Source organism: Sorex fumeus, unplaced genomic scaffold, assembly GCF_029834395.1.
Source record: "Sorex fumeus unplaced genomic scaffold, SorFum_2.1 ptg000098l, whole genome shotgun sequence".
Classification (NCBI taxonomy): Eukaryota; Metazoa; Chordata; class Mammalia; order Eulipotyphla; family Soricidae; genus Sorex; species Sorex fumeus.
Window position 1 is genome coordinate 30,698,361 of NW_026606155.1, and position 21,965 is coordinate 30,720,325.

A 21,965-nucleotide genomic window follows, 5' to 3' on the forward strand; every position below is an offset into this window, starting at 1 on the left:
TCTAGCACTGCATGTACTTTAACAATTTCAGTTGTACCACTGGTGGATCCTGATCACTTCTGGGTGTGACTCCAGATTCCTGAGTGCTGCCAGTTGAGGCTTCTATGGAAGAAAGAAAAGGAGGCTACAGAGTTTGAACTTAGTGGTTAGAAAATATTTACTGCGTACCTTCATGTCCCAAACATAGTATTAAGAAATACAATAATAAGGCTGGAGAGATAGCACAACGGGTAGGATGTTTGCCTTGCACGCAGCCAACCCAGGTTCCATTCCCAGCATCCCATATGGTCCCCTGATCACTGCCAGGAGTAACTCCTGAATGCAGAGCCAGGAGTAACCCCTGTGCATTGCTGGGTGTGACCCAAAAAAGAAAACAAAAAAAAAAAAGAAATACAGTAATAAACAAGACAGGTGGGGCTGCTACCTACAAAGAACCTATAGTCCAGGAGGGGAGAGGTAAAATTAGAAGTATTCCAACTGATGTAGAAATCATTGCCTTTTGGGCTGGACAGATAGTAGTGGGTAAGTCGCTGCCTTGCACATGGCCAACCCTGATTCAATCGTTGCCATTCCTTATGGTTCTCTGAGTATCAGTAGCAATGATTCCTGAGTGCAGAGCCAGGAGTAACTCCTGAGGACTGCCAGGTGTGCCCCCCCCCCAAAAAAAGAATAATTGCCATTATATGTGAATAAAAATAGGTGAGTGCTCTGAGGAGGACAAGCAGCTTATGAGAATGGCCAAGCAGGGGATTTACCTTTGATATGGTATTTAGTGGAGGACTCCCACGTGGAAGGGATATCAAAGGGAAGACCTCAGGAGCCTCAAGGAGCCTCACATGCCAAAATGCTCCAAAAAGAGTCCCAGACAGAGGACACAGTCCATACATGTGGAGAAAATGGCGAGTTGGAAGAACTAAAAGGAAACTTTCGGGCTGCATAGATGACGTATAAGGAGCTGAACTTGGAGAGGAAGGTAGCCCAGAGCATGCATGCATGGAATTAGGATTGTCTTTCATTCAGAGCCCCAGTTGTAGCTTGAGTTTTGACTTTTTTCCAATTAATGAGATTTGAATAATGAATTCACATTCATACTATACACATTTTCAAATGTATCTAGAGTATCAAAAACCCTGTGTGTGAATCACCCAAGTCAAGTTATTAAGGAATCCTCATATTTTAAAAATACAATTTTCACCTTAGTAAAATTTTTTAAAACAAACACCAGGGATCAGAGAGATAGTATAGGGATAGAGCACTTGCCTTGCATGCAGCAGACCCGGTTTGTTCCCTGTCCACATTTGGTCCCCTGAGCATATTTAAAAGTGATCCTTGAATGCAGTAATAAGCCCTGAGCACTGCCAGGTTGGCCCAAACTATTCCCCTCCCCTGTCATCCCAGGTATCATGTCCCCACCTCTCATCACCACCAACTACAGTTTTCCGCATCTTAGAAAATTTTTGTTGATGTTCTTACTTAACCATAGTGTCATTATCATACCTGACATAATTGACTATAATTTCTGGTTATCATCCAACTTTGAGTCTATAATTCGGGTATACATGGTTGTCTCAAAAATGTGTTGTGATAGCTATTTAAGAGCCAAATCATGCATTTCATTTGTTTCTACTGCCTCTAAGTCTGCTGATCTGCACTAGTGCCTACTCTTTGTCTTTTAGTCTGTATGTGTGAGTTTTAATGCTTGTTGAAGAAACAGAATCAATATTCTACAGGTGCCTCATTTTCTAGGTTTTTCTTGTTTTATTTTGTATTATAATTAAACATGATTCTGATGGCCTATGATTTGTTTGTTTGGTTTTTGGGCCACACCTGGCAATGCTCAGGTTCTGCACTCAAGAATTCCTCCTTGTGGTGCTCAGGCGACCATATGGGATGCAGGGGATCAGATTTGGGTCTGCTGTGTGCAAGGCAAATACTCTGCCTGCTGTACTGTTGCTCCAGCCCCAAAGACCTATGATTTTTATAAATGGGATGTTAATTCTAAAGAGTTGGTCAGATTGAGGTTCAGTATTTTTGGGCAAGATATGATTGGCCATGCATAGTATCAGGAGTCACAAAATATCCATTTGTTCTTTGTGATACTGAGTTATCATGAATCCAGGTATTAAGCTCTTGATCCCATTGTGTAATTCCCCAACAATCTGCTCTCTAATGGTTTTCTCAGTGGTTATTTTTCAGTTACTTCACTAGGAACATCTCAGTGATTTTCTCAAATTGGTTATTTCATTCTATCTTTTGATGACTTCCAAGGCTGAGACTTCACAATCTCCCTAGATAGTTTTCATCAGAGGAGAGAGAAGTCATGGAGGTTATTCTAAAAAACACTTCATTGAAGAATAGAAATTGGGCATTTAACTTGTCAATTCAGCTACCATAGAATGTTAACTGCTCTGGGAGAGGAGGCCAGTGGCGATCGTGAAAGGAACTGAGTGAACTAAGAAGAGGTTGGGCTGGTTATCACCACTTTCCATAAATATATATGTGTATGTATATTTATTTATTTATTTACATAAATATATATAACATATATATGTATATAACCCAGGAATCACAATTGAGGACAGTCAGTCTGTGAAAGCAGACTGTATTATTAGTACCATCTCCCTTCTCCCCTTTATTTATTCCAAGTGGTCACCTGGCTCTGTGTAAGACGTGAGGTGCTGATAGATGCTGTTAGGATAGAGAACTGATGAGCCAGTCCCTCTCTCAGAGCTGAGCAGCACCTGTTTCCCAATAGAATCCCTGTTAGAAGCTACTGGGGCCATGATCTCACCGCCCTCCCCCATTCCAGCAGCTGTGGTATAACTGGAGCCAGTTCTTAGCAGGGGATTTTTCCATGATAAGGGAGGGCAAGTTGTAACGTGGGTCTGAAGTCCCCGCCTGAAGTCAGGAACTGAAGCAGAAGGGTCTGGGTAAGGCCTCCCCAGATAACAGTAGACTAAAATGACCAGCACAGTGTGAATGCTCAGGGACCTTGATGGAGACTGCCTGCCCTGGACAGGATCTTGAGATATTAGATGCCCAATCACAGCCTAGGGACTAGAGGCTAGACTAGTTCAGGATGAAAAGAAGTGTGGAAGGGCAGCCTGTTCTGGGGAGGGCAGCAGCTTGATGCAGCACTGCTGGAAAGGTCACCCCGTGTGAGCATGCTTCCGTGGGCCTCACTGCACCCCCATGGCCCTTTCTCCTCTCCTGGGAACCATGTGCTCAGTCTTAGCCATATGGAAGCGGGGCTGTAATTTCTTGGTGAAGATGTCTGTCTGGTAGACAGATGGAGGTGCCAGACTTGAGGGTGGGGAGGAGGTTAGGACTGGAGATAGATTTAGAGTTTTCTGCACCGAGCAGCTCATTGTTCTCATTCTGTTTCAGTGAGTGTGTATGCATAAGCCTTTGCATTTATTATTTGACTATTTAGGGTCTCTGTGAATACCCAAGGAGATTGCAAAAGGGAAGGATGGGAGGAGATTCTCTTTTGCTAGATGCCCTGGCAGAAAAGTTACCAGACACTTAAGACTGTAATCCCCTGACCTGGGTTACTGTAATGTGTTTAGAGTGGACTTGGGATAGCATAAGGGGGAAAGACACACACACACACACACACACAGAGAGAGAGAGAGATCAGGTAAAGGTTCAAACCTTAGGGATCAAAGTGATAATACAGTGGGTATGGGTTTTTCTTGCATGTGGCCAACCCCATTTTGATCCTTATGGTCCCCAGAGCCCTGCCAGAAGTGATTCCTGAGCCCAGAGTCAGGAGTTTGCCCTGAACATCATTGAGTGTAGACAGAAAAAGACGGGAGGGGGGTCTAAAACCCTAGAGCTAGGGAAATAAAGTGTAGAGTGGGTCTTCCATCTTCCATCTTCCTTGTTAAGGAAGATACTTATGGAAGATAGTCCAAGCTATTGCACCAGCCTCCATGTGAGACTACTAGAGGTGTGGAGCACCCACCTGTGTCCCCTGCCCTGAGACAGGCTTTGAGCTTTGGTTCTTCTCGTGTTTGGTGGCACAGGGAGGAGAGATGGCATGGGGAGGAGGAGGAGGAAGGAGCAATATTTCCCTCCTCTTCTGTTCAGTGCTGCAGGACAGACCAGTGAAGTGCCAGCTAGAGCCCAGGAAGCTGACTTCAACCCATGCCTCTGAGGACAGCCCATACCAGGTCCACCTCTTTGTTTCAAAATGCCCCATGCCCTTGCTGTGTGCTGGGGTGTGAGGCCCAAATCTGACACCAGGCGCAGATGAGTCCCTGGGCACATGTGTGAAGGATGGAGCTGTGGGTTGCGTTGTGATAATGTGAATTTTCCAAGCAGGTGTTCCTCCTGCAAGTGAGTGGTCTACCCTGCTGCTTTCCAACCTTTTTACACTTGTGGACCAGTATCACGTGTGGACCAACAGTTGAAAACCCCTGTTAGTTTTGGACAACAGCTTTCTCATGAACTAGCAGGAACTCTCTGTTGACGGGCACCGGTGTGCGGATCAGTGTTTTAAAACTCTGGTCTATACCATTCAGTGAGCTTTCCAGGACTGAGGTGCAGGCCAGTCTTCTGAAAATGCTTCTGCTGAAAATATGAGCCAGTGTGGTTTCTGGACTATGCATTTGGATGTAGGTCTGCCCAGCTGCCAGGCAGAGAGGTGTATGGACAGGGTCACCTGGGCCAGAAAAGACCTGCTTACACTTTGAGGAATGTCTGGTGAGTTAAAGAAAGGGTGTGTTGGGAGCCAGAGTGAATAGACCGGGATCTACTTCATAGGTCTTTCTCCCTGGATTTCAGGCTGTGGGACACAGGGCATCTTAGGTTTGATTTTAGTGCATATTTGCCTCCCTCCCCAAAAACTCATGAAGGACCATTCACAGTGCTTCCTCCTTTATAATGCACCTCATCTCCACATTCCCTTCAGATGCCCATTTGAATGTCATTTCCCTATCTCCCCATGGAGTTGAATGTCCTCATATGAGCCCACAACATGTCCTATTCTTTTCCATCATAGTGGCTTCTCTATAGCTAAGTCTTGGTACTTGTTTTTGTTTGTTTGGGGAGGGGAGGCACACCTGGTGGTACACTCAGGCATACCAGCTTGGTGCTCAGAGACTGCTTCTGATCATGCTTGGGGGAATGTCATGCAAGGAATTAAACCCAGGGCTTTATGTACGCAAATCAGGTGCTCTGCCACGGAGTCGTATTCAGGCATTGGAAGGGGCTTTAGGACAGAATTGGAAACAGACATGGGTGGCACAAGGGCAAAAGGGGCTGAGTTGATCCAAGTATGCCAGGTGCAGACCTGGAGGCCTCCAAGCATAACCAGGGGCCTTTTGAGGAATAATTTGGGGGAGTGACCTCTGGGCTCCCTGAGCATCACTTGGAAGGACCCTCCCCACCACCCGTCACTCCCCCTTTCCCCCCACAGGGTTGAGTTGAAATCTGTTTTTGGCATCTTTGGGGTTTGTTTTCATTTTCCTGGAATAACCATCTGTAGCGTTCTTGTTTTCTTATTTTCTTCACTTCTGCCTCTCAGAGCTGATTCTCTAAGATTTCTTTCCTCATCGCTGAGTGCACAGGCCCGCCCCCCACCTCCTTGGCTGTGATGGGAACATGCCATCTGGGCAGGCCTCTGGGGTGGGCACAGCTTGGGGGAGCAGGAGGAAGAGGGCATTCCATGCTTTCTGAAATTTTCTCTCCTCGGTGTTTATCTTCAGCTGACCTGACCCTTAAGACACGACCTGGAGCTTCGTGTTGAGACACACGTGTGCTGGCGCTGCTGTGGGCCGCCGTGGCCGCAGGAGGCATGGTGCTCTTAAGCAGGATGAATTGCTCTCGGGTGGCTGCGCCTCTGCACCCGGGCCCATCAATCTTGTCCTGAGCACTGGGCCTGCTGATCTGCCTGCTCAGGCTCATCTTTCTGGGGCAGACTTATTTACAGAGCCACCGTGAAGGTAATCTCACTCCCCCAGCCAGTCTCATGGCCCCAGCCTCTCTCATCCACTCTTAAAAATAGCTCAAGGCAAGAAGAGCAGGGTCCAGTTACCTCCTGTGCGCAGGATCTGATCTCGCCTCCCAGGTCTGGCTGCTTTAATCTTCTTGGGCCATACTCAGGCTGTGGCTCCTGAGATGGTCAGCTCGAGGCAGCAGTAGCCACCCCAAAGGGAAATGGGAATCCAGGGTCAGGGAGGGAGGCGGTGGTAGGGTCTTCCCAGCTATCGCTACCCAGGCACGTGAGGGCAAATCTCAGCCCTAAAAGCAGAGGTCATTCGTGGAAAACCAGCTCTCCACAGGACAGGGCGGTTCTTAGGCACAGAGCCTGGTATTATGGGAAATGCTGTGTTTGGGGTGACCACTGGTACCCCAACTTATACTTCCTCTTTCCTCATGTAGAAGAGGACTTGGCCTAGTTCTGAAAGCTGGGTATAACCCTGTCCCCATGTGCCATGTTCTTTTCCTCACCCGTGTCCCTAAAGCCTATCTGGTCAAGGGGGGTTGGTGAATTGGACTGCAGTTTAATCTTTGGTTCCAGCCCTCTCGAGTGACACCTTAGTGACCTTGGGGTTGATTTATCTGGTCTCAGGCTTTGGTTTTCTCCCTTGTGCAATTCTTGTGGATAATTTGGGCTCTTCTCTCACCTCAAAGGGATGTGGTAAGATTGATTGATCAGAAGGGAGAAGGTGCGCAGTGCTTCTATCTCTGATGCCAGGGCCGGTGTGCTACAGTTAGGCTGGGGTTCTGGGGTGGGTGAGTGCACTTTGTTTCTTCTAGTCTATACCTGTTTGGGCATGTAGGAACAGGGGCTCTGGAGTGAGGGTGGAGAGGTGTTCGTTGTATGTGTGCATGTATGTGTATGTGTATACATGTTCATAGAGGGAGTGGCTGGTCCTCAGAGCTCACTGGTGCGTATGGCATCATCCTACTCTGCCATCTCCCCAGCCTCTTTCCCTCTTTTTCTCTTGGATTTCTTTCCTGGGGAAATGACTTAAAGGCAAGTACAGGTGAGGACACTGAGGCCTAAGGGAAGCTGGTCATTTTCCAAGGCCTAGGATATGAAGACCTAGTCTGGCTTCTAGCATCCCCACTCTTTTCTCTCCCCAGCCTTGCCCTCATCCTTCTAAGAGTCCTAAATTTATGACATTCTGTACCCTTATATCTTTGCACTTCCTCTTTAGTGTCTCTAATTAAACTCATTCCTGTATATCTGGCTATTTTCAGGACTTTCTCAGCTTCATTAGTGAATCACTGTGAGATACAGTTACAGACTTACAAACTTTCGTGCTTATGTTTCAGTCATACAACACTCGAGTACCCATCCCTCCACCAGTGCCCATTCTCTACCACCAATGATCCCGGTATCCCTCCCATCCCTCCACCTCATCCCCCCAACCCCACCCCACCTCTGTGGCAGGGCATTCCCTTTTGTTCCTCTCTCCTCTTCTAAGCTTCCTTTAAGAGTCTTCTGAAACTTCCTTCTGCTCTCACCTTTCCCTGTTCTCTCCCATTCAGGCTCCTATCACTGATGCAGTTACTTAGTGGCTGCCAAAAGTATAAGCATATGAGCACAGGCCCTTTCTGCCCTAACTCATAGTTGCCTGGCACTACATCTACCACCTCCTTGGGGTTTGGTTTGTTTTTTGTTTGAGAGCCACACTACTGCTCAAGGCTTACTTCTGGCTCTGAGCTCAAGGATAACTTGAGAGGCTTAGATGCTGGGGATTGAATGAGGGTAAGTCACCTGCAAAGCAAGTGCCCTACCTGCTGTACTATCTCTCCAGCCCAGTATATAGTTGAATGAATTATGGATGGATGGATGGATGGATGGATGGATGGATGGATGGACGGACAGATAGAAAGATGGGTAGAATCTACATGGTAAATGTTCACCTGGTTCTCATAACCCAGAACACCCACAGCTGTCCATGGGGTCCCTCACCGTCATCCTGCTGATGGCTTTTGTGTGTGTGTGTTTGTGTGTGTGTGGTTTGTGTCTTTATTTATATTTATTATTATTATTATTTTGCTTCTTGGGTCACACCCGGTGATGCACAGGGGTTACTCCTGGCTCACACACTCAGCAATTACTCCTGGCAGTGCTGGGGGACCATATGGGATGCTGGGAATTGAACCCGGGTCGGCCATGTGCAAGGCAAATGCCCTACCCTCTGTGCTATCGCTCCAGCCCCCTGCTGATGGCTTTGATGGGACAAGTTCCATCTGGGTCCCTTGGTCTGTCCTGGACTCCAGCAGGAGACCTTGCCCAAGTTCCTGCCACAACTATGAGCTCGGTTTTCAGAGATTCATAGATTACTGCTGGGTGAAGGAAGGAAACTCTCCACAGTTGCTGGGTTGGTGAAACTCCCCAGTTCCATCTTGCCTCCCTGCCTCCCCTGCATGTCCCTCCACCCCCATAACACACACACACACACACACACACACACACACACACACACACAATCTGTTTGAGTCTGACTCCATCGACTTCCAGCTTCTCCCTTGCCCTCCCTGCCCTGATTTCCCTTCCAGGTGGGTCCTGGCCCCAGTTCCCTCCATGTGAGGCTGCTCTGTGGGCTTTGGCTCCAAAGAGCTGCCCAGGGTGCCCTGGGTGGTTGGCTGTGGCTGTGGGGACAGTTTGTAGGAAGCTGCTTGCTGACTGACGTCTCCACCTGCTGGCTGTCCTGACCCTCGCTGCAGTCAGCTCTGTCCCCGCCGCCGCTGCTCCTGCTGCCGCCGCCACTGCCGCCACCGCGACTGTTGCTGCTGCTGCGGCCGCAATATTTTCCAATCAACCACCCAGAGACCCCGGGCCAGAAGTATGGCCAGTCGGACGGCCCCTCATGCTGCTCCTGCAAGGATCCGCTCCCGCTGGCTGCTCCGAATAAGTTTCCCTTGAGAAAAAGTCAGAGGGGTGGGCGCTAACCCTCTGACTGTGTTGCTGTGCCCCTAGGGACCCTTCCATGAAGACTGAGGCAGGCATCGTAGCTGCCGAGAGCCTGCTGACATGACATCGGCCACGGAGTTTGAAAACGTGGGCAACCAGCCACCGTACAGCCGGATCAATGCCCGCTGGGATGCCCCAGATGATGAGCTGGATAATGACAACAGCTCTGCCCGGCTCTTTGAGAGGTCCCGGATCAAGGCCTTGGCAGGTACTGTGGAGGGGTCGTGGTGGGGGATCGGGGAGCTGTTTTCACCATCCCCAACTTAACTCCCCTCCTCCTGCTTCCGAGTGTCCGAGTGTGGTGGCGCAAACAGAGCTGGGGGACGTGTTGCGGGGCTCAGGGCTCCCTGGGAAGGTGTGCAGGCCGTGCCCCAGGCTTCCCCAGTTTCTCCCAGGTGGGCACTGATGCCATGTGGGCCTGGCCTCTGCCCCTGAGTAACCTATGGCCAGAGTGGGAAGTAGGAGAGAATCTGGGTGAAGGTGATGTTGAGGGGTCTGCTGGCCCAAGCAGAGGCATGCACAGGACCTCCGTTACTCACCTCATCTCTGCCTGATCCTCACAGAGAAGTATCCGCTTCCTGTCTTCCCAAAGGGAAGAATGATGTGCAGGGAAAGTGGGGGACAGCTGGCATGCTCCTGAACCGAATCTCTCACCCTTAAATTGAATTCCATCTTTCCTTAGCAGCTTTGTAATTGACTTGTGTGTGTGTGTGTGTGAGAGAGAGAGAGAGAGAGAGAGAGAGAGAGAGAAAGGGGGAGAGAGAGAGAGAGAGAGAGAGAGAGAGAGAGAGAGAAAGGGGGAGAGAGAGAGAGAGAGAGAGAGAGAGAGAAAGGGGAGAGAGAGAGAGAGAGAGAGAGAGAGAGAGAGAGAGAGAGAGAGAGAGAGAGAAGCGATCTTAAATCTCTAGTAGCAATGACTTCTCCCCCTGCTGGCTGAAATCGAATTCAGCAATCCATACCAACCCCCAACTCACCTCCATCTTCTCCCCCTCCCTTCCCCCTACCCCCTTCACCCGGGCAACCCTTGTGGGTACTGCCTCTGGAGTCTACCCAGGGTTACTCTGTTCTGACCCCAAAGATTCAAGGATGCAAATCTTTCTTAGCCAAAGAAAGATTCACATCCTGCAGGTGGTGCCAGACTGAGTCCTCGCCTGCCCTCTATGCAGTGCCCCCAACACATTCATCTTCCCAGCATTGATTGCCTCCCTTTTCCACCTTGTAAACAGGGGTCAACTTCCCCTGAGTTCCTTCTGAAGTGATTTTTTCCTTATCTCCAGGGACCACTGCCTCAAATGAAGTTTATGTTTGTGCTTTTTTTTTTTCAAGGGTTGGGGATGTTCCAGGGACTCAGTAGCCATTCTTGGAGACACCAGACTAGAAGGCTCAATGCAAGGGCCCAGTTACACTGTGCTGCTTGGGGACCTCCGAGGTCACCCCCGGTGCTGGGCATGGGAGCACTCTTCCACCTTTGCCCACCACTCTGGTCTCCAGTGCTGGGGTCTCTGGCTGACCTTGGGATGGGTACAAGGCCTGAGGCCCCTCAGAGACTCTGGGGCCCTTGATGGCCATTTCTTGCACAGTGTCTCAGCATCCCTGGCAAAGGTGACCTCGTGTTTCCTTGTCGAGATGGGAGTTCATTCCAGTCTCAGCCCTGGGTTTTTACAGGAAACCCCCTTTCTTCTTTCTTTTATCTCCTTTCACCACCCTTTTCCTTACAAAATCTTGCCTTGGTTTTCCTTGGGGACAGGAAGTAATAGCGCCAACCTTTTGGTTATGTAATTTTAATCTCTTAAAAAAAAAAAAGCAAGCTTGGAAGCCTTGCCCTGGCCTGTCTGCTTTTCCCTTCTTTATAGCTCTGTGCTAACAGCATCTGATTGTTGGTGCCCATGATGATGCAGTGAAAGGGGCAAGCGGTCAGTGAAAGGGGGTGTTGCCAGAGGACAGTGTGAGGCGTGGAACTGCCATCTGCACAGGATCCCCGGATATACTTTCAATACCTCATGTATTAGGAAACCAAGGCAATTTCCACTTTATTGTGTTTTGCTCTCCTCCCATGTGTGACAATACCGCCTCATGGGACTGTGGGAGGAGAAGAGTCACAGATGTGAAACCAGCATAGCTTCTCTCTCTAAGGAGTTTAGGATCTGTTAGGGAATGAACGATGCTCACAATTAATTTAGCCTCCATAGAATCAGAGAGCTGTAGGAAATGCACACAGGAGATAGCAGTGAGGGGGTGGATGTTTGGGAGGAATGGGTCATTGGTTGGTAGGAAGGTCACGGCAGGCAGGCAGTGAGTTCCTCCAGCAAACCTCATGCATGACTGGAGAGGCCTGGAAAAGCAATGGGAACACGTTGGTGAGGAAATGTTGGGTCACAGCTTCCATGAGCTTGGGCTGTGCCCACTGAACCCATCCTCACCAAGAAAATGGCTCATCTACTAAAAGATCTGTGTTACTAAAAGATCTGTGTGCTCCCCAGGGAGCGGGAGCCAAAGCATGCCAGGGTTCTCACCTGGGTCTTAGGATCTCGGAACATCTAGCTAACATGTAAATATGAATGCTAAGATCTTGGGGAACTGTTGCTGCCATCCTTGGTTGCCAGGTGGCACAAAGTGCTGGGGACCACTAGGACCACTCCCAGCAGTGCTTAGGGACCACTTAGTACGGACATCTACCCCAGGGCCTCTCATATGCAATGTATGTGCTTTACCACTTGAGCCACATCCCCTGCCCATTCAGGATTTAAAAAAATAAACAAACACCTAAGTTGTTTACTGATTTTCTTGAGGCAAAAGTTTGAAGAAAGTTCCAAGCCCAGTTTACCCTTTCTGGTCGGGAAACAGAGTAGAGAAGGATATCAGGCTTCCCTGCTTTCACTTGTGGTTGCTTTTCTCCTCAGAACCATCAGAGGGGTTGTCTTAGTGGCCAATGTGCAGGTCCATCTTTCCAAAGAGGCTGACAAAGCAGAAGCTACCTTTGTCCCTACCACATCAGCGTGTAACTTAGCTGCTGCCCTCTGGGTGTTGGTCACACCTAGCAGTGGTGGTAGTGGTGGTGGGGCCTGGTGGTGGCAGGAGCAGGGTGGGTATGGGAGGCTGCTACTAGGCAATATTGGGGGCCAGGGGTCAATCCCAGGGTCTCACTTATGTAAGAGCTCCCCACTCCTGAGTACTCGGGGATGTATGCATTTTGTCCTCCATCATGACAATTTTCCCAAACAAAAGTTGATGCGGTTCTGACCTTATCTTTCTTTTGGCCTTCTAATCTTTCTTTCTTTCTAAATACTTAAGTGATATCAATCCATGTACTTCAATAATACTACAACTTCTAGCTTCCAATTATGTCTGACCAGATACCTAGAAACCCAAAGTTATTCCCAGAGTGAAGAAGAGAAGACAGAATTTTTGAAGGCTGGAATTTATGAAGTTAGGATCTTCTTATGGGAGATAAGGAAAAAGGAGATGTGTAAGCATTATCTTTTTCCTTTTTCTTTCCCCTGATTCTTTGCAGGGCTGAGCAATAGCACAGCGGTAGAGCGTTTGCCTTGTGTGTAGCCGGCCGACCGAGCTGGGTTCGATTCCTCCGCCCCTCTCGGAAAGCCCGGCAAGCTACTGAGAGTATCTCACCCGCACGGCAAAGCCTGGCAAGCTACCCATGATGTATTCGATATACCGAAACCAGTAACAACAAGTCTCACGATGGAGACGTTACTGGGCCCGCTCGAGCAAATCGATGAACAACGGGAGGACAGTGCTACAGTGCATGACCATAGGGCTGCAGATTGGCCAGGTGTTTTCTTCGTGAAATCAAGGGTCCTGAGGTGTGAGGGGGATACTGTCCCAGGATGCAGATTCAAGACCTGCGGGGTCAATTGATTGGATCCACTTCCTGTTTCATAAATGGGGACAGTAGTGCTTTCCCCAAGGTGGTTGTGAAGAAAAGTAAGGTAAAATTTATGAAACTTTTAAAAATGCTTAATAAAATGCTAGGTAAGGTTCATATTTACATTTCTGAGACATGCAGCCCCCCACCCCCCATTCAAAAGTAGAGTATTATTGGGAGTGAAGATAGTTCAAGAGAGGAGTGCATGCCTTCCCTGCACCAGGCCCTGTGTCTGAGCCCTAGTATCACATGACTCCCTGGCACGGATGGTATGATCTGGAGATTGTCACGCACTCTCAGGTATGACCCTGTGGCCGCCAGCAGTGCTGGGCCCAGACAACACCACACCACCAGATCCTAGCATTGAACCATACAGCTCCTCTGGGAGACCCAAAGTGGAGTTCACTGGGTGTGTTATTGTGTGTGTGTGTGTGTGTGTGTGTGTATGTGTGTGTTGCTGAGAATCCAATCCAGGACCTTACACATGAAGGCCAGGGTCAATCATTCATCTCCATCCAAGCCCAAGTGGAGTGTTCTTATGAGTCCTTTCATAAGCTGAAACGACATGAAGTGAAGTGATAATTTATACCAGTTCATATACAATATTTTTTTAGCATTCTCAATCGCAAGCCAAATAAGATTAAAACCTAAACCAATACCAGCATATAGTATAATCAGGAATCAGGTGGGGAAAATTCCAGCAAGTTGTTCTTTGGAGAAGGAGTAGGGTAGAGCCGCTCTAGAGGCTCTGGGTGCATGTAGCCTCCAAAACTAAATTCTCTTCTGGATTTCTTTTGATTATCTAAACCACATATGAATGTACATATTTTTTTTAAACAAAAGTAATGTGAGTATGTAAATGTGAACTTTCAAAAAGCAGGGGATAGGGGCTGGAGCAATAGTGCAGTGGGCAGGGCATTTGCCTTGCACACAGCCAAACCAGGTTTAACCTCTGGCATCCCATATGGTCCCTGAGCACCGCCAGGAGTAATTTCTGAGTGCAGAGTCAGGATAACCCCTGAGCATCACTGGGTGTGGCCTCAAAAACCAAATTTTATATATATATGTGTATATATATACATATATATATTGCAGGGACTACCTATAACACTATCTTTCTGTCCTTTTTCTCCTCTCAACCTTAGACACACATGCTTATGTTCAGTCATTTTCCTGCTTACCTGGGCTAGTTCCTGGGCCTGTTTCTTCCTGCTTAACCACACCCTCTTTTGTCCCAGAGTTGGTTTGGAAGAAAGATATAGGGAGGTTGGGAGAGAGTGAAGAGGATGGGGAGAAGGGGATTAAGTAATACTGGAGTTTTGGGCTCTTGCTCTTTCTCCAAAAGAATCCTCCAGCCAAGACCCCGACTGTGACTTTGTCACTGGCTGTGTGACCCAGGTGGGCCAAGAAGCAAGAAGCTAAGGGATAACCAAACTGGGCTTCCTTAGATGCTCTTCGGCGGGGAGGGGGGGGGGGGGAAGCGGTCAGGATGGTCAACATCTTTGGGTCTTTCTCCGCATCATGAGCATGACCAGAAGACTTGCCTTTGCTTAGCCACACTCTTTGCAGCCTCTTGTGCTCACTTCTTCTCAGCTTCAGGGAAAGTCCTTTCTGTGTCACCTTTCCCAGATATTCCTCAAGACAAAATAAATAAGTCATCTGGCTATTCTTCACGGAAACTGCCCTGCTGGTGTGCACTTTCCTGACCTCTCTCCAGAATGCATGGCTCTGAATGGAGAGGGCAACTCAGCTGGACTAAAGAGACCAGGGTTGCCCAGAAATTCCACAGAAACCCTGTGAGAGAAGGGCCTGGGCCTGGGCATTAAGGGAAAGTGGGGTGGCAGGAAGATTATCCCAGTTGACACAGGCAGAGATTAGCTCTGTGAAGCCAGCAACACTTGGTGGGTTTCAGTGGTGGAAAGACTGAGGCCTCTTCCTGAACAAGGGTTAATCTGTACACTGAAGCCCTCTGGCACCTGCCTCCTCTTCAACCTGAGAGGAAGGCAAGCAGCTGAGAACTATATGTTCCTCTCCCTGCAAGAAAATTCTCTCCCCTCCCTCACCCCATCAGATTTTAATAGAAAGGTTTGGAGGTCTTCTGGAGCCACCCCTAGGACACCCCATGCTCCATTGCCTATCCTTTCCCTCTCCTTAACTAGGGCCATCTGGTCAACCTGTGGAGAAAGGAGAAAGTGCTGTATGGATTCACCAGCCAGGCTGCCTGCCCCCAGACTCTTAGACTCTGCCAGTCTGTGCATCCCTCATGCCTGGCTGTGCTCCCTAGTGACTCCAGTTATGTTGCTACCTCAGTATAGATGTGACTCAGCCAGGAGAGAAGGTAGTAGAGAAATGCAACAGGAAAATGCCTCCCAAAGTGAAACCTGGTGACTCTTCTCTGCCCTCCCTCCCTCAGCCTTCGTGCCTTTCAGGAACACAGCTTGACCTCCTAGGTGACACTCCATATGCGTGTCCAGTGCAGAGAGCAGATAGGAGCCTCCTGAGTAGGCTCACGAGAAGAAAAGACCCCTGTGCCCTTTCTCCTGCTCTTTGACCTATGGAGAAATTGCTCAGGGATTTCCAAAATTATGCTTGCATTGTGTCAACCATACTGGATTGGTGTTTCAACCCAGTGTTGTTTTTGGAATATGAACTTCCTTTCTGCTGTCTCGGTGTGAGCCTTGTGAGGGGAGCCAGAGGAGGCCTGTGATGAGGTTGGTTGAGGACAGTGCAAGGGGGGGTGGGGGGGATGCTGAACAGAGCAGCAGGAGGCCTGTAGGCTGTGTGCCTGGGCTCTGGAGCACTGTGCTGCTGCTGCTGCTGCTCTGTGCACCAAACACCATCCACCTCCAGATGCTCTGAGTACAACCCCTAAGGCTCTCTCTGTGATAGCAGGTACTCATCAAAGCCTCCAGCCCTCTCTGTTCCCAGCCCACCCTCCTCAGCTCTCCCAGAACACCCAAGTGAAGGCATACAGACTCCTTCCTGGCTTGGGTGGTAAAAGGGGCACTTGGCCCTCTACCTCAGCTCCTTCACTCCAGGTACCACTGACAATATGCCTGGTGCACTGTTGCCCAAGACAGGCTTTGTGTCTGATGAGTGCTTGATTTTTGTTTCAGTGCAACCAGTCACTACTTGGCATCCTGTTACACTGATAAATTCGGACACAGTTGCAAGAGACAAGACCATTGTGTGTCCATGGTTTAAAGCTTCCTGAGAAACAAAGATGATGTCATTAACAAAGTCTCCTCAGGGGTGGGAGATTGTACAGTGATTAGGGTGCATGCCCAGCACCACTTGATCACACAAGCATCACCAAGTGTGGCCCTGGAGACCCCCACACCACCAAGTGGCCCAGGTAACCCCAGCACTATAGGGTTTGAGCAGCATTGCATCCTTGGTTCCTCGCCTTGATCTACCGATAGGGCCTCCCACTTCCTGAGCACTGCTTAAGAGTCTGAAAAAAGAAATCTGCTCAGATTTCAAAACCTAAAATGGAGCTTTCCTTTGAGGCTAGGTATTGGGAAAATACACTATTCATGGAAGTAAATATAATCATCAGCAATCATTTTAATGTACAGTCAGAAGAAAAATCATTGACTCAGCAGCTTCCTCTTGGAGTTTGGCCATCATTAGAGTCCCTCCCTCCCCCAGGACAGGCCCCTGTGCAGACAAACCACGTGTCACCTGATCTGAGCAGCCAAGTCGGTTCCCTGCCTGCTGTTTCCCATCATCCCCTCTCCTCTCTCTATGAAAGCTCTCTTCCTCTTTGAGAACGCTATTAGAACCAAAGCTGCTCTCCACTATCCATCATCATGAAGATGCTTTATCAAATATTCATTCACTGAGATTAATAATAAACCTCCATTCTTTCCTGGTGCGGTGCAGTGGGAGTGAGCCCTGTTAATGGTCTCCTCCATTTCGGGTCCTTCCTGTGGGCTGGCAGCGTCATTCCCAAGGGCAGGCTGTGACTCCAGGCCCCCCAGCTATGGGAGTGAGCAGTACTCACTCCTCCTGCCCCACACGACTCTCCTGCATGCTGCTGGATGCAGGAGGCGCTCTGGGTGTTGTTTTCCTAACATCTATAGCAAATGCTCTTTTTCCCTTTTATCATGTCGTTGGAGGGGGTGACAGGGAGGTTCATAGCAGCTGAATCTCTGAGAGCATTCAGCCTCCAAACTTCAGCCAGCACACTCTGGAAACTAGATCAACCAGGAAATCACGTTTTACAGTCTTGTGAGAGGGAAGTAGGCCGAATAATCTTGCATGTGTCTATTTCTACATAGACATATGTGCAGCATGGCAGATAATGAGCAGGGCTGCTTAGATTACTGACAACCGGGGCCAGAGCAATAGTATAGTGGGTAGGGTGATTGCCTCTTGTGCAGCCGACCCGGATTTTACCCAAGCACCACATTTGGTACCCAGAGCCTCCCCCAACCCTCCCCCCCGAGTGATCCCTGATCACAAAGCCAGAAGTAAGCCCTGAGCACAGTTGGGTATAGCACCCCAAATTAAAAAGGTAAAGGTAAAGGTAAAGGCCCTCCCGTTGATCGTCGATTTGCTCGAGCGGGCCCAGTAACGTCTCCATTAGAGACTTTGTTGTTACTGTGTTTGGCATATCGAATACTCTCGGTAGCTTGCTGGGCTCTCCCAGAGGGGCGGAGGAATCGAACTCGGGTCGGCCATGTTGGCTGCTTGTAAGACGAACGCCCTACCACTGTGCTATCGAGCGTTCGCCTTACAAGTGGCCAACATGGCTGACCCGAGTTCAATTCCTCCGCCCCTCTCGGAGAGCCCGGCAAGCTACCGAGAGTATTTGATATGCCAAACACAGTAACAACAAAGTCTCCAATGGAGATGTTACTGGGCCCGCTCGAGCAAATTAAAAACAAAACATAAAAATACCTGCACTCAGGTCAGAGAGATAGTACAGGAGACAGGTTCTTGCCCTGCATGTGGGCCACCCCAGCCCTATCCCCAGAACTGCATATGTTTTCCTAACTTCCATCAGAATGGATCCCTGAGCTCAGAGCCAGGAGTAAACTGTGAATACCTCTGGGTGTGATCAACACCTCCCAACACCCCCTAAAAAGACTTGTAACTCATTGTGGTGATTTTAACTCGTCTTACAGTCTCTGAATACCAGCATCTCCAGCACCTCCCCAGTTAACTGCTTTCCAGAGCAGTTCCCTCATCTCATTGCTGTACTGAACACTGCCACAGGCATGTAGAGACCCTGCAGCTGCCTCCTCTGGGAGCAAGCGGCTCAGCCTCACCTCTGTCCACTCCAACCCCATTTACACTTTGAGTCAAAATAGTTGTGTTCAACAAACAGGTTAGAGGGTGTTATTTTACTTCAGAACCTCTAGGTTCTTTGTCTAGAGAATCAACTTCCGATTCCCTAGGCTGCCCCTCAGCTTCTTTGCTCTGGGTAGTAAACCAGTGTCTCACCCTCACCCCAGAACTCGCGCATATGCACCCTCATGCACACATGTGCACACACACATATATACCTCTGCCAGTGTTTACTGGAGGGGTTTTTAACAGACCCCTTCTTTCCCTGCCTCTCTAAAACTGTCCTCAAAACTAAGGTCAAAATGAGCTTTTTTTTAGGGCCAGAGCAATAGTACAGCAGGTAGGGCACTTGCCTTGCATGTGGCCAACCAAGAGTCAATTCTCAGCACCCCATATGGTCCCCCAAGCATGCCAGAGTCATCCCTGAGCTCAGAGCCAAGAGTAAGCTAGGTATGGCCCAAAAGCAATAAAAAACAAAAAACCTAAGCTTCTTTGAAGCAAACAAACCAAAGCAATTCTTGATCTAAACTGGTCTATCCTAACTTCTCTCTCTATCTAAAATATGAAGATCCTATTTCATTTTTCAAAGCAATAGGATGATTACTTTCATATCTTTAAATTTTTTTATTATATAAAATATATACTTAGGGGAGTCAGAGAGATGGTACCATGGATAGGGTGTTTTCCTTGCACATGACCGACCTGTGTTGAATCCCCAGCATCCCATATGGTCCTCTGAGCCCACCAGAAGTGATTCCTGGGTGCAGAGCCAAGAGTGATATCTGCTCATGTCTAGATATGGCCCCGAAACTATATCTATCATCTACCTGTCTATATTTGTTTATTTAATATAGAAATATTGTAAAAGCCAAAAAAGAAAAATTAGAGACGTTACTAATAGCCCATACATAGTAATGTCTACAAACATGAGACAATGCATATATATGATTTTATTAAAATATTACCTATAACATTATCATCATAGAGCCTTTTAACTTAGCACATACAATGACTATTATTCATATTAGAAAACATGCAGATGATCATTGTCTTGGCTGTATCTGCTTCCTTTTGGAGAGGAGTCCCCGAGGGGAGGGGGCGGGGGGCAAAGCAGTTCCAGGGAGTTGAATCAGGATTGACAGCATGAAAGGCAACCTCCTTACCTCCTGTACTAATCTCTCACCCCTTTATTTGCTTCCTTTGTAACGGTGTACCCAGTTATCCAGCATTTTAGTATTCAGCTCTACTTGCTTTAAAAATCTAATGCTTTCATTCTAAAGCTATCAGAAATCAACCCTAACTAGATTTTTTAAAAATAAATTTTAACTTTATTTAAGCACCATGATTTATAAAATTGTTCGCAATACAGTTGTTCCAGATATTCAGTATTCCAACACAGTCCCACCTCCAGTGTGCCCTTCCCTCCAACAATGTCTCTAGTTTCCCACCCACCTCCCAAGCTTGTTCCCTTAGCAGGCACTAATTAATTTACTTTATATTGCTTACTACAACATATATCTTATAATGGTTTTGCTAAAATCATGGCCTGAGGATTTACTGAGTTATTAGGTGCAAGGTGGGTCTTCTGTGTTGTTGTTTGCACTCACTGAGCTTAGAGGGCTTCTACTCAATTTTCCCATCTAATTTTCTTGGTTCTCCTGAGCTATCAGCCCTGTGACATTTGGAGGTGCTGCATATAGCATGTGCTTCAGGGGCTTTGGAGCTGGAATGATCAACTGCAGGTGTCTCTCCGGCCTCTCTGAGATCAGTCCTGAAGTTGGGCCATTTCCCTGGGAGACAGATGTGGATGGGTGGAGCACAGGACTCTTGGCAGGATAAAGACTGGATCTGCCTCCATCGGGCCTAGGGTCAGAGATCCTAGCTAGTTGGCAGGGGCTTACTTAGGAAGATTACCTTCTCTGCTGCCAGTGTCTCTCCAAGGTCAGTCCTCATCTAGCTAGATTTTAAATCCTTAAGGGCAGGGGAAATATGGTCTAGGTGCTCACAATACCAGTGTGATAAAAGTTGATTGGTTGAAAGAAAAGTTTCCCCACTAGCTTTTAGCAGGAAACAGGATTCGTGCCCTCCTACTCATTTATGAATTCTCCCTGTCTGCCTTTGCTAGCCTAAATAGTGGATTGGCCTCTGTTTCATTGAGGGTTGTCACAAGTTCACAGGTGTTCAAGAAACACTCATTAAGACTACGTCAACCCTTGGCTTTCTAGCATGAAGAAGAGAGAAACCAAAAAGTCATAAACCTGCAAAGGGTTCTAATTAAAAGACTGATTTTAAGCCCAGGCTAGGCATGGTCTCCTGGTGCCTTTTCTCACAGTTGTCTTTCTGGCCAACAAGAATTCCCCCCAGAACCTCTGGCAATGTTCTACTAAGAATGCAGACTTCTCAAGGAGAACATTTGTCTGATTTCATCAGTCATTTGCCCCTCCAGGTTTATGAGCTTTTTATTCTATTTTCTTCATGACATCCAGTTTTTTCTCTTCTTTTTATCTTCTGATTTATTTGGGGGGGGGGTTAATTGAGTGGTGCCATGAGGCCTACCCCTAGTGCAGTGTGTGGGGTTGGTCTTGGGTATGTTGGGGGACCTTGCAGTCCTGAAGATCAAACCTGGAGCTCCTGTGTACAAAGCATACACATTCAGTCCTCTAAACCATCTCCCCAATATATATATATATATATATACATATACATATATGTATATATATATATATATATATATATATATATATATATACACACAGTCACAGTCTTCCCGTTATTCATCAGTTTGCTCAAGTGGGCCCAGTAACATCTCCATCATGAGACTTGATGTTACTGTGTTTGGCATATCGAATACGTCACAGGGAGCTTGCCAGGCTTTGCTGTGCGGGCGAAATACTCTTGGTAGCTTGCTGGGCTCTCCAAGAGGGGTGGAGGATTCGAACTCGGGTCGGCCATGTTGGCTGCGTGCAAGGCAAACGCCCTACCGCTGTGCTATCACTCCAGCCTATATATATATATAGGCTGGAGTGATAGCAGCCTATCACTGCTAGGCTGTGATATATATATATATATATATATATATATATATATAATAAAAGTAATGCATATCATTGCAGAAATTTTATAAAACACAGAGAAGCAAATGAAGAAATAAATAAAAGATCACTCTGTCTTACCATTCAGTTATAATAACCCCCAACTTTAATTTTTTTTCCCGTGAACCTAGGTCTTCAACACTAGGATCATATATGTATATAGTTTTATTACCTACATATTTCTTTAAAAGGAATTGTAATACCCTTTCTTGCCATTGATAGCTCTTCTAGAACTTATTCATAATTTCATAAATGTATCAACATTATAAAATAGTCCCTGTTGTCAGATATTTCCGTTGCTGTTCTCTATGCTTGATGACAGATCTCTTCCCCTTCCCTTCCTCTTGTGGATGATTTGTTGCTATGACAAAAAGCCGCAAATGCTTGCTGCATGACATCTCACATTCTTGGTCTGGGTGTTCAGGAGAATCATACTTCTGGTTGTGGTGCTTCCACACTCAGCTACAGTGCTTGCTGGGGCTCTCACACCCTTTTCTTTGAGGGTCCTGCCCTCATGCTCACAGGTGCTGGCCAGAAGGTATACTCACTGAGCTGCGGTGCTCTCACATGGTCTGGTTGTACAATGAGCAAGGCATTGCTGTGTGCTCACTGGTGGCTATTCTCTAATCTGCAGTGCTCACGTATCTTTAGCTGTGGTGCTTTCCAACAGTGGTCCACTGTAATTGTGGGGCTTGCCCACACCAGGCTCTGCACCAGGATCACATCCTCTGCAGTGATGCTGGGGTCCCATGTGGCAACG

The 21,965-nt window shown here is 47.8% G+C and overlaps 1 protein-coding gene across 1 annotated transcript in view; it reads left to right on the plus strand.

Moving 5' to 3' along the window:
• Positions 1-8,973: 8,973 nt before the first annotated feature.
• The window catches only part of SPTB (spectrin beta, erythrocytic), a 66,970-nt gene continuing 53,978 nt past the window's right edge, over positions 8,974-21,965 (plus strand). The window contains exon 1 of the mRNA XM_056133989.1: positions 8,974-9,143. Coding sequence (XP_055989964.1) covers positions 8,996-9,143 — 148 coding nt within the window. The 5' untranslated portion in view covers positions 8,974-8,995. The remainder of the gene's footprint in view (positions 9,144-21,965) is intronic.